The sequence below is a fragment of the Drosophila rhopaloa genome, unplaced genomic scaffold (genome assembly GCF_018152115.1).
Source record: "Drosophila rhopaloa isolate 14029-0021.01 unplaced genomic scaffold, ASM1815211v1 contig_201, whole genome shotgun sequence".
Lineage (NCBI taxonomy): Eukaryota > Metazoa > Arthropoda > Insecta > Diptera > Drosophilidae > Drosophila > Drosophila rhopaloa.
In genome coordinates this window covers 17549-30106 of record NW_025335086.1, presented here as the reverse complement: position 1 = coordinate 30106, position 12558 = coordinate 17549, and the positions used below count along the sequence as shown (strand labels likewise).

The window sequence follows — 12558 nt, the reverse complement described above, 5'->3', positions numbered from 1 at the left end:
GAGGAAAGTAGAGAGTAGAAGTCACACAAAGAGGCAGCGAAGCATCAAAAATAAAAGCGTCGCCGTCCGTTTGACTTCGTTTGCCACTTAACGAGACCCCCCTTCGGCTTCTGCGCACCTCCGCTTCTGTCATGGCACACATTTGCACTTGCCTGACCCCGCTGACCCTTCTGTTAAACCCCTCCTTGGCCGCGCCAATAGGCCATCACTTTTCACTGGGCCATGTTTTAATTTTTGCATCCTTTTCGAGTGACAAATGACTACAGCAACAAACTTCAAAAAGAGGTGGAAGGAATATTAGGAAAATCGAGGGAGCGATGCGCTGGGAAAAAACTAGTTCAGTTAGACGATATCATAATTCATATGCAATTTAATTAAAAAGAATAATGAAAACGTTGTGCTAAAACAATTTAGGAAATTTGAAAAAAAAATGTACATAAAAAATGTATAATAATAATAATTTAAAGTCATGAGCTTTTGGACCACATATTTAAATCCCCTTTCTTATTTATTACTAACGATTTGCCTACTTGATTTTTATTTTAAAAATCTTTATTGTCGAGTATACCCAAAAATATGTTTAATCTCTATTGGCTGCCATTTTCGCATTGCGTTGGTTGAGCAGCTCTTTTGCTAATTAGATTGTTCTAAAAATTTTGAGTCGAATTTTGATTTAACATAATTACTTTCAATACATAAAACTAACTGATAAATTTGCATTTGTAAGGGCTTAAATGGGGTTGCCTAGCAGATCAAAAGGCCTGGGTTCAGCCAATTGCGCAGCATGGCCTTGTTCTGGGCGAATATTGCGATGGCCTCCAGATCGCCGCGAATGAATAGCCGTTCATCGAGGTCGAAGAGGGATCGATGAGTCGGGAGGTGGGCATTGAGTTTACAGGGTTTTACTTGGCCACGATTAAGATGAAGTTCCTGTCCAGCAGTCTGTTCGGCCAGGATGCGCTGCATCTGCTCGTGGTGGTGATTCAAGTAGATGAAGGCTTCGGAGAACTTTGGCGAGGAAGGCAGGAGATTTGGAGGCTTCTCTGGAACTTCGAGCTCTTTAATGGCAGCCTCTTCTCGTTTCTTTTGCTTGGCCTGCTTGGATCTGTTGGCCTTGGATTTCTTACAGCTGGCTACTAGCGTCGAGTTGATTGGATGGGGATTGACCTGGGCAATGCGAGACTGAGGAGCCACCTGGACCACTTTCCACTTGGGATTCACCTGGGCATTAGTTGGCTTGGACTGCGGCGGCGTGATCGTTTTGAACTTGTTGTCTTGGGAGTGTTTGGGGCTTTGCCGCTTTACCGGAAGCTGATTGCTGGCCCGTTTGAAACGTGGAGATAATACCACCTTGATCTTGAGCCTGGACACTGGGAGCGACTCCACGGCTGCGGCATAGCTCATGGGAGGTTTATCGAGCGGCAATTTGGAAGGGGCTGCAGATGGACGACTGGGAGCAGGCGGATCCTCAAGCACCATGTACTCGCTTAAGGGTTTACGGCGCACCGGAACGAACTGGTAGGATTCATTGCCGATACCACCCTTATTGCCACCACCACCAACTCCTCCAACTGCACCAACCCCTCCAAAGCCACCGGCAGCTCCATCATGGCGACGACGGCGATTACGGCCCTTCAGCACCACCGTCGCGGATCTCGATTTTTGGCTCGCCAGGTTGGTCGACGGCTTTGGTTCTATAGCTGTGAGTGTTGTTGTTGACTCTGGCTTACATCGGAATAGGAATATAGGGGATTACTAAACCTACCGATGGCAGCATTTAACAAAAACTTACTGTGGCTTTTCGGCTGAACTGGGAATTCATTTTCTTTTCTCAATCTCCTCAATTCGACAGTCACTGTTCTGAGACAAAATTGCTAACTAGCTTCAATTTGACAGCCAAGGTTGCCACCTTTAGAGTTGCTTACAAGAATTAAGTTTCTTACTAAAAATCCCAAAAAAAGACTATACCAAAAAAAAAAAAGTTTTTAAAACGCTAAGATTAAATACATTCGTGGTATATACTGAATATATTTTGATTTGCTGAATACCATAAGTAACCGATATAATTTTGCTGTCTTTAGCTATAATGTCTTTATACAATTATTTATTATTTATTATTTAAATTATTTCCTTTTTTGTCGTAAATCATAAATTGTTTGTAGTTTGATAAAGATAAAGTGTAATGTGGTATTTACAATAACAGTCATAAAGTACACAAAGTTTAAATTTGTGAGATTTAATCTAAGATAAACAATATAAAGATACATCTCGAATTTTAATAACAAATGGTGGATTGACTATATTTTTTTCGGTGCCACACTCGAACTTTTCGCTTTCGGAAGCCACAAACAGGCAAAAGAAGAATGACAATAGCTTTATGTATTTATTTATATACATTTTCTCTCCACTCTTGACTGGGCCTCTTCACCTCGCTCACTTCACTCAAAACTCACAACTAAAGTTCACTTTTGCATGACAATCAATTTTTCACTCCGCGGAGAATGGCCGGTAGTGCGGGGCTCAAAGGGAAAGGTGTAGGAAATGGGACGGGGCCGGGGTCGGGGAAAAGAGAAAATGGGAGTGGGGTGCATCAATTGAGGCATGAAAATAAAAGTGGTCAAGCAGGCAAAGAGGAAAAAAGATGCAGTGATAGAGGGGGCAATATTTCGATTTGTCACTGTCTTTGCATCGCCCCTTTTTGCAATTACTATTCGTACTTCATTATTACTTCTTTCCTTGTAAGATCAGTAAATTTGTTAATTTTGGTTAAATTCTATTTAGTAGAAAAAGTAAACAACAATTTTCTATGTTAAAAACAAAATTCAATTAGGCTATTAATTTAAAATTCTAGTATTGCTTATATATAATTTGTTTCTTGTATTATTTTCTTTATAGTTTTTCTGTTAGTATATTAGAAATAGAAGTGCTCATTACAGAAATGAAAGTAACAAAATCTTTCAAAGTTCCCATACTGCAAAGTTAATGTTTTAATGGTCTTCTTAGATAAAAATTATAAAAATAGACAACTTAGAAAATATACAATGTGATTTATAATGTAATCCAACATTTCCACGTTAATCTGCACTTAATTATGGTTTTTTCGTTTCCACTAGACTTTTTTTGTGGTCCGTAACTTTTGTTGCAAAGCTAGATTATGCAAGTGCCTTCTTTTGTAACCCTTCTTTTTACCACTCACTTTCATTACACTTTAATCTCCAAGAGAATCTTTATTTTCTGCTCCCATTTCCACTCATTGACATCGCCTAATTAGACTTCGCTTTCAAGAGGTTCGCTTGCCAATTTTTTTTCTCGCTGAGAAGAAAAGCAAATCAAAGGCGGAGAAAAAAACTGAGAAACTGAAACCAAACTGAATTTTCTATGCCTACAAACTTCAAAGTCAAGATTTCGCTTGGCCAGCTTTTTTCCAGCGACTTGGCGTCTTTTGTGTCCCAAATTGTAAATGTAACAAAAAGTTTTGTCCAATTCGGAAAGTGGAAGTCGTCGTCGTAGAAGTTGTTTGGAAACTTTAAATAGCTTCTGCTGTTGTGGTTTGTTTTTTTTTGTTTCATTTTGAGGGCTTTCCCTCCAATTAAACGTTTCCCATTGTGGGCCTTGTATTGTATAATTAATTTCGATGCTCAAATTTTGACTAATGACCAGAAAAGAAGAATGGAAAAGATGATTGAAGAGTGTCTAAACAAGTTTTGGGTCAAGCTCTTGATTCTTCTGCAGCTCATTTCGCTTCATCTTGGTTTCCTGTTTTCAATGTCTTTTAATTGTTTTCCCTCCCCACACTTTTGTCTTTTGTTGCTTAAATTATATTCATGTTAATGCGCATTTGCTTTGAAGGAACTTCCCTCTTTTGTCACTTGTAACAAGAGTTGGACGCACTCACTTGACTTGAATTCATAGGGAAAAACAAGGAAAGAGCAGGGACAGAGGGGGGCTTGGAATGTTCTCCTCGAAAGAATTGCTTTGTTTAAATTCAATTGATCTTTATTAACTCGCCCGTGGAGGGGCGACAAGAAACGGAGATCCCAGGGGAAAGATCACTCGAGAGGTCTGCCAACGAATCGTGTAAATTCGAAGGGGGAGACAACAAGTTGAACTCGTCCCTCTTGTTTTTATTTTATTATTTCTTTCTCTTAAGCATTTGCATGACTTTCGTCGTCATCATCCAATTGATCTCCCTGCTTGCATGGAGCTTTTCAATGAGAAGGGGGATCTGTAAATAGGAGGGGTGTTTCTATGTTTGGTGCTTTTATTGCATCTGTGATGGGGATTATTTATAGAGGGGAAAAGGCCAGAGATGGAGAAGTTCAAGTGGTGGTTATTTGACTCTTGAGTTGCCTTCCACTTGAGGATTCTTCGCTCAGTTCTATCCCTTTAAATCTTGTAATAATTGCTCCAGTTTCTTTATTTATATTTGCACTTTTAAATGGTTTACAATTTAGAAAATATAAATAAATAATCTTGTACTATTTATAAACGATTCACTTCAATGATAGAAAATCTTGTTATTTTAACTGGCTTAAAGTAACACAAATACCATTATGAATTTGATTATAAAAATTCGTGTTGTAGATTTTTATTAGCAAATGTACAATTAAAAAAAGTACTTTATTTTTCGAAACATATATTTAATACTAGGCAGGGAATAAAAAAATGTCTTTAATTAAACGGTATATGATTGACAGGTTTGAGTCGCTTGCAATGTTCCGTTTTCTGAACCCGTTGCAGCGAAATCTTTTCTATTATTCAACTCTGCTCCACATTTAACCCCAAACCGCATTCTGCTGCCGCTGAACTTGTGTCCCACATCCAAAAGTTTCGCTTGTTCGTCTTGTGTGCAAAGAGGCCCTCTAAATTAATAATTAAGATACTCCTTTAAGACTGGTATATATATAAACCATCTCCTTAATCCGTAAGCCAATCTAATGATTGGATATTAGATATTTTTTATATAAACTTTGGCTAATCACATAAGCCCTGCCACTTGTGTTTGTACTTGAATTTGCACTTGCCATTTGGATTTCATTGCAACGTGTGGGAATCGCCTTTTGTGCTTCCAGGGAAAATACAAATAGAGCTTTTAACTGGCGGAAAAGTGGGAGGGAGTATGTATGTGAAGTTTCTGACGTTTATAAATTAAACAAGCAAAATGCTAAAACGTCAGCAGAACTGAAATGAACTAAACGGAACTGAGAGCAGAGCCAGTGGCGGCATTTCCTATTGACTTTGCTAATTGACTGAAGCAAAGGGCAAACGAGTGGGGGAAAACAGAGAGAAATGGCGTGAAAAAGCTGGGATAGGTGAGTTAAAACTGCCGAAACATGTAGAGCTTATGTAAGACTGACACACAAAATATTTTACGGAAAATATTTAGGACAGTTTCGCAGTTCATTTGTATTTTTGTCAAATTTAACATACATACATCTTCGTTTTGTTTCTTAAATATTTAAATATGTTTTACTTTTATTTATATCTTTAAACTTAAAATAACTTGGTGGCTTAAAGAGTAAATTAATAAATTTAGGTTTAATTAAAACTTGCCGTTTTCCTTTGTTAACTGTATAACGTAATTTTGAGGGTTTTTTTGTATTTCACTTTTAAATAGAATAGAAATAAAGATTCTATTTAGTGATTGTAAAATGCTCATTATACGACATGCTCTTGTGAGCGAAATCTTTTTTCCAAAAACAATTTCAAAGTTTCTAATTATATTTAGCTTGAAAATAGTACTCAATGTATCATTCCTTAATCCGATTTGTCCGGAAATAACAAACATTTTGTTCAAGTGGCGGCAATTGGAAATGAAATCTTGAATAGGTAATCTTCTTCTGGCTTCTTTGTGTGAAGTGTCACAAGTGATCTATAAAAGAGGTTTGTTCACAAATCACTTTCTAATTGGTGTTATCATTTAACTCACACATTCTGGTGAATTCCCATGGGGTGACCCGACCATATGCTAATCGTTAGATGCATATTCAAGACCCTGATCCAACGCCGGCACAGATGTCAGGCAAACAAAAGAGGAAACATATATCACCGGAGCGTTGGTAATGCCCAATTTAAATAGAGAAGAGCAAACAGACATTTGATTGCGTTGAAGAAGAGCATTAGGCGGCAGTTTCCCATCCAATTCCCCTCTGCTCTATGGAAATGGATAAAAACACACTCACTCCCCACGTGAAATCAAAACCCACTTGCTGCAGTTGCCAGCTGCTGTGTCTTTAGCTTCTGCTGATGACGCTGATGGAGGAACTTCACTTCGAAGTTGAAGTTCCGAGTTGCAAGTTGGAGTTTGAGTTGCGAGTGGGCGGGGGCGGTTTGGAATCACATACACATATATAGAAAGATATAGGGGACCCCGCCTGATGAGGCGGAAGTGAAAGCGACCAAGCAGAATTAAACCGCTTCCTCTCTTTTTACCCGTGGCTCCAGCTTCAGCTTTTGTGCCAAAGCACCCTCATGTGTGGAATGCCCTTAATGGTGGAGAGCATTATAATTTGATCTATGATTTCGTAATAAGCTCAAAAGTCGCAAACAAGTTTATTTAAAATCATTATCAAACATTTTAAAGACCTATCTCGTTAGTTTTTAACTGAAAATTCTTCAAGAACCACCAAACTTGAAAATCGATAAATTTCGCGTTATCAGAAATTACCCTATCAATTAACTTTTATCTAATGTTACCAATTCAATTAGTTGCTAGGGTATAAATTTATATTATATCTGGGTTAAATTGAGCCCAAGATTTGATTACATCAACTAGCAAACGAAATCGATTTCAAAAAACGCTTTAGGCTGAAATAATCTAGAAATGTGGTTCTTAAACTCATAACAGATATTTAAAAGATATAAAGCGATAATAATTTTCTTACAATAAGAGCAGCCAAACCTTACTGGAAATAGTATAATAGTTGATTAGTTATTATAAAAAGTTGTAAAAATCGAATTAGTTATACATATTTAACTCAGGTTAAAGTGTATTAAAATAGTCTGTGGTCTGGGATTCTTTAGTGCGTTTTAGTTTTTAGTATTATTTTCTTTTGGCAAGCTGTGCCTGCGCCTTAACCCAAAAAACCCGGATTTGAGTTCAAGTTTTTGGTCAATTTAACACGCCGCCTTTCCACGGTCTGTTTGCTGCACGCCAATTGTGGTTTATAAGCAAAATGCGTGCTGACGTAGGGTCAAGGTGTTTTGAGATTAAATTCGACGTACTCCGCTCCCAAATAAAAATAACCAAAAATGGCAAGTAAAGAATTGTCATTGTCGAAAAGCCTGAAGTGTTATGGTGAGTCATCCACGTTCGATCAGTTTACTATAACTGATTGAATTTCTTGTTTGTCGGTCTGTGGGACAATCGTCGTATTTGTCTGACTTTCCGACTGTCTGACTTTCCTTATATGGCGGCCCACACATGACATAATTGTCATTATCAACAACAACTGCCCGTTGATGAGCGTTAAGTAAGCCAGCAAATGGTTTTTAATTGTTGTTGTTGACGTGACCAGTTTAAACCCCAATTTGGTCATGCTATAATTGAATATTTACCCCGCCGTTGTGTGTGTTGTGTTTGCTTATGCAATTCTCACTTCATGTTTTTCCATCTTCAGCATTTTCTCACGCCCGAAAAAGGGCGGTAAACAGGAAAAACCGTTTGTATGGTATCTGGTCAAACAGATCTCTTTCCATACCCCTATTGATAAATATCTACAAGTTTTCAATTTGCTTGAACGCGCTTTTAATTTCATTCAATTGAGTTAGGGGTTTTTCTTCCTTTATTTGAGTTTTAGCTGATGGCTAATTAAGTTTTTTTGTTTCGGAGGGAAGGAGGGATGTTTATAAATTGAATTTGATAGACAAAGTTGGAACTCAGTTTTGTGTGACTTGCATTGCCTTTGTTTGAGTTGCAGCGAAACTGGAACTCGTTGTTAGATTTTGCAATTACTATGTGCACAGCTTCTGTCATATGCATACTTGTTTTTTTTTTTTTGTATATTGCTATTATATCTGCACAATCAAAAGGGGAAAAGGTGACTTAATCTTTCAGCGAAATTGTATACCGTCTACTCTCGAAATAATGAACTAAAATCACGGCATGCCATCTATGGTTAAGATATAACTTAATACCTGGGTACGCAATCTTATAGATTGGAATGGGTAGAGTTTATTTAGTTTCAACATTACATTCCTTAGATCTTGAGTCATATTCGTCGTGAAAGTTGTGAGATAAGATAAATAAGAGCTCCTAAAGCAAATCTTATGTGTGGTATTATGAGATCATATGGTTCATGTTTGCCTCAACCTCATTCCATTCAACATTCTGTAGCCTTCATGTCACTCCGATCGTTTTAGTAAAATATGTACATTTCAGTACACTTTCGCAAATATCAACAAATGGAGATCTTCAGTATTATATGACTGCTAAAACAATGAGTGACAAGAGTGACAACTATGATTATAATCAAGTAATTCGTAATATTTTAGATTAAACATGGCCACTTAAAATTGAAATATTTTTAATAAATTTAAAATAAGTTTTAGAATCAAGAGTTTAATTTTGAATTGTATTGATTAATTCTAAACATAATATTTTGATCTTCAATATTGGAGCTTAGGTTTTTTTTTTCAGAATATAATACATATTTTATTTTTCGGTGTATTTGCTTTTGCCATAACAACAGAAAGCTACAATTGATTAGAATCGCTTTTTATGGTTATTATTTTTTCCACATATTTGCACGTATGCTGACTTGAATCTGAGAGCGCAGAAATAACCAAATTATTTGTTTATTAATTTCATTTATCTCCGGGACTGTGGGGGAAAGATCGGGGCCACCAACTGGGTTCGTTTCGCTTTTTATTTCACATATTTCTTTCCTTTTCCCCTCATTTTTTTGCGCTGTTTTGCCGGCAAGAATCTGGGCGATTCGCGACCTAATGCTGTGTGAGTGCTCTTCGTGTGCGGATGACTCATTCTCCAGCAATGTCGAGTGCGCTAAGTGAAGGGGCGGTGAAGAGGGTCTGCTGAGTTCAGATATGGTGTTGTCTTCTGGTAGAGACAACTCTATTCCACTTCTTTCCACTTTATCTACAGTGGTGTATACTATACTAAAAACATTTTAAAGTGATCAGAAATAGTCGCTAGATATATTTTTGTTGGAACTTAATTTATTTTAGAACTTTTTCAAAATGAAATACAAACAGTTTATTTAATAAAATATACTCTTTCGACTTATTAATTCTATATAAATTTATACAGTTAAAATCAAATGAATTTGTATTTTTTTTTTAATTTGTATCTTTTTTTTTAAAGTTTGCTTATATTGAAAAAATTTTCAAACAAGCAATTGTAAATTGTTATCGATTTGCCTTTCTTTCTATTAAAGGTTTTTGTTAGAGATTTTTAAAAATCAAAACTTTTAAATTTTATCATAAAAACTTCCCAATCATATACAATAACTGTGATGCCTGTTTTTTTCCGTCTCTACTTCGACTATTCCCAGTTTTTTCTCCACTTTGATGGTTTCTCTGGTTGTTGTTTTGATTAAACTGCTTTTTGAGTGGGGGATATGGATGTTAAGCTACGCAAAGTTAGCAAAAGAGGCGGGGAGAGTTGGTTTTAAATCATGATTAATATCTTATGCGAAGTTGACGGGGGGAGTTCTACTTCTTCGACTTCATTCCGTTGATAGCTCATAACGGTACCGGGTATACGAGCATAAATAACAGCTTTTTAAGCGCTGCATCTCGACGAACTTTAATTTGAGCTAGAAGAAAGCGGAGAGGCATTTCCCTCGGACAATGGACCAAAAGCGTCTCCCGCTGAATGGCTATTGAATTCATCCTTAACTGTTCTTGCTGACCGACAAACAAAACCCAAAATCCAGAAAAAATAACAGCAATAAAACTGGCTATGAACAACAATGCGAATCTGGATTTCGGTTTGCTCTCATGTCTGGAGAGTGGTTGCCTTTTGCCGTTTGGCATTTGAAGTGTTTATTGTGCCAAAACTTTTGACAATTGGCTTTTGAAATACTCTCCTGGGTGGAATACTCATAACTTAGGGACAAAGCTTGTCCCAGGGGAAGTGTGTATGTAGCCTATAAAAACTGGCGAATTTAACATAACTTCAATGACATAAATATTACGTTTTATGTGAATAAATAAAATATTTCAAAAGCAATCATTGCTAGTTTCACAAATGTTTTTTTTAAATATGGGAAAATATTATTCCTCCATATAACAATTTTTTTTACAATCTAAGAAACAACAAGTTTCAAGAGTAATATTTGCTTCGGTATTTTAAGTGTTTTCTCTTGTACAAAAGGAACAATGGATAAGAAAATAATTTGTCTTTGAACAATGTGAAAATTTCTAAAGGATTTCAAGTGAAATTTATAAAAATTGTATGGTGTTTGAATTGAGGTAACAACAATAGGTAGATTTAAAATTAAAAAATTATGAGAGCTAAAAGAATTTATTTTGAAAATGAACCTTACTTGGCCTAAATCGAAATCGACGAAACTCTTTCTTACATATCACCAAAATTTAACATACGTATCTGTTCCCATTACCAAGTACTCCAGTTTCAGTTCCTTCATGCAAATATAAAAAAATCACTTTGACACTTGAAGTCTGGCTTTTTTTTTTTTCTTTGTTACACTTATAAATAGATTTTTTTAACCAATTTTGTTTGCTTTTGTGGTTTCTGTTGTTGTTGCTGCTCATTGCCCTCATTTGTCATTCGTTGGCTTTGGCTTGCCGTGGTAATACGAGATTTTCCTACAATTTCGTGGCTCATGCCAATTGTTTTTATCGCCACTTGGGTCGAAAAACGTTGAAAGCGTGCAAATTCGAATGCAAATTTAACACCTCGTCGTGGTTGACAGAAAACAACCCAGCAATAAAAACAAAACAAAGCAAAATAACACAAGAGGAAACGTTTAACTTTTGAAAATTGAGCCGCAAATTGAAAATCAAGACGAGAAGCGAGCAAAAGTGAAAAAGTGGGTTAAAGCGAGCATAGAAAATTGAAATTGAATGCAGTTGACGAGGGAGACATACGTCGTTGACCACCAGACGATTACCTCACCACATGCATTTAAATATGTTCACATATATGTGCAATGCATCCAGTGGGCACTCCTACAACAACTTGAACAAGAAAAAAAGCAACGGCAAGTGATATACTGCAGAATATTCTGTAAATTATATTCTCCAAAATTATTCATATGATGCAATCTTAATAATCATAAAAATCCCAACTTCCTAACTTTAAAAACACAAAGTTATGGCATTCCAATCGTTCAGTTATATGGCAGCTATAGGATATAGTCGGCCGATCCTTATGAAATTTGATAGGTTAGATTGATTGGTTAAAAATAGAACCCATAAAAATTCCAACTTCCTAACTTAACAAAAACCAAAGTTGTGGCATTTCCGATCAATCAGTTATATGGCGGCTATAGGATATAGTCGGCCGATCCTAAAATTTGGTAGGTCGGATTGATAGGCCAAATATAAAACCCATAGAAAATCCCAACTTCCTAACTTCACAAACACCAAAGTTATGGCATTTCCGATCAATCAGTTATATGGCAGCTATAGGATATAGTCGGCCGATCCTTATGAAATTTGGTAGGTCGGATTGATTGGCCAAATATAAAACCCATATAAAATTCCAACTTCCTAACTTTAAAAACAACAAAGTTATGGCATTTCCGATCAATCAGTTATATGGCAGCTAAGGATATACCGACCCGGCCGTTCCGACATATATACTGCGGCAAAGGAAAGAAGGGTGTGTGCAAAGTTTCAACTCGATAGCTTTAAAACTGAGAGACTAGTTTGCGTAGAAACAGACAGACGGACATGGCTATATCAACTCAGGAGGTGATCCTGATCAAGAATATATATACTTTATAGGGTCGGAGATGTCTCCTTCACTGCGTTGCACACTTTTGACCAAAATTATAATACCCTCTGCAAGGGTATAAAAATACAAACCCAAGAAACTTGACAGCACTTCGTTGCGAAAGTGAAACTGAAATTGCAATTTTCATGCGGTCAAGCTGCTTAAAAAACCACAAGACACAAGTTCAGGTTTTTACTATTTAAAAGTTATGTAGAAGATAAACATAAGAAGATAAAAATAATATTCGATTTTATTATACATTTGAAATGATCTTCAAAGCCTTAATGAGGTTTTTTTTTATATAACAAATTGATCTATAAGTATTTTAAGCTGATTTTGCAAGTGCTCCTGTTCAAAGCGCAATTTTTAAATATTCAAAAAAAATCAAATTTATTTTTATAAGAGATAAAAATAACAACTTTACTCAATTATTTGATCTGCAAACATGTATAGTTTACGTTTTACTGGTATCGAAAGTTTCAGCTTAAGGCCATTCTTGTCGAACTGTAACGGTAGTTCAATTGGCCATATATTTAAAACCTCTGACCCTGTTACGCATGCGCCCTGAGCTGGAAAGTCATTTGCTTAAACCCAGATTCAAAGGCAGGTCACCAAAGAAAAATCCGATGATTTAT

At 36.4% G+C, this 12558-nt stretch overlaps 2 protein-coding genes across 4 annotated transcripts in view; one reads left to right on the top strand and one right to left on the bottom strand.

Moving 5' to 3' along the window:
• LOC108042188 (LIM and SH3 domain protein Lasp) overlaps nt 1–12558 on the top strand; it is a 29890-nt gene that overhangs the window by 4380 nt on the left and 12952 nt on the right. The window lies entirely within an intron of this gene.
• LOC108042189 lies at nt 499–1925 on the bottom strand. The gene is made up of 2 exons (XM_017120352.2): nt 1793–1925; nt 499–1725 (listed from the first exon to the last, which is right to left on the bottom strand). Exons 1-2 carry the CDS (start codon nt 1820–1822, stop codon nt 745–747), a joined length of 1011 nt encoding a protein of 336 aa, XP_016975841.1. The 5' UTR covers nt 1823–1925; the 3' UTR covers nt 499–744.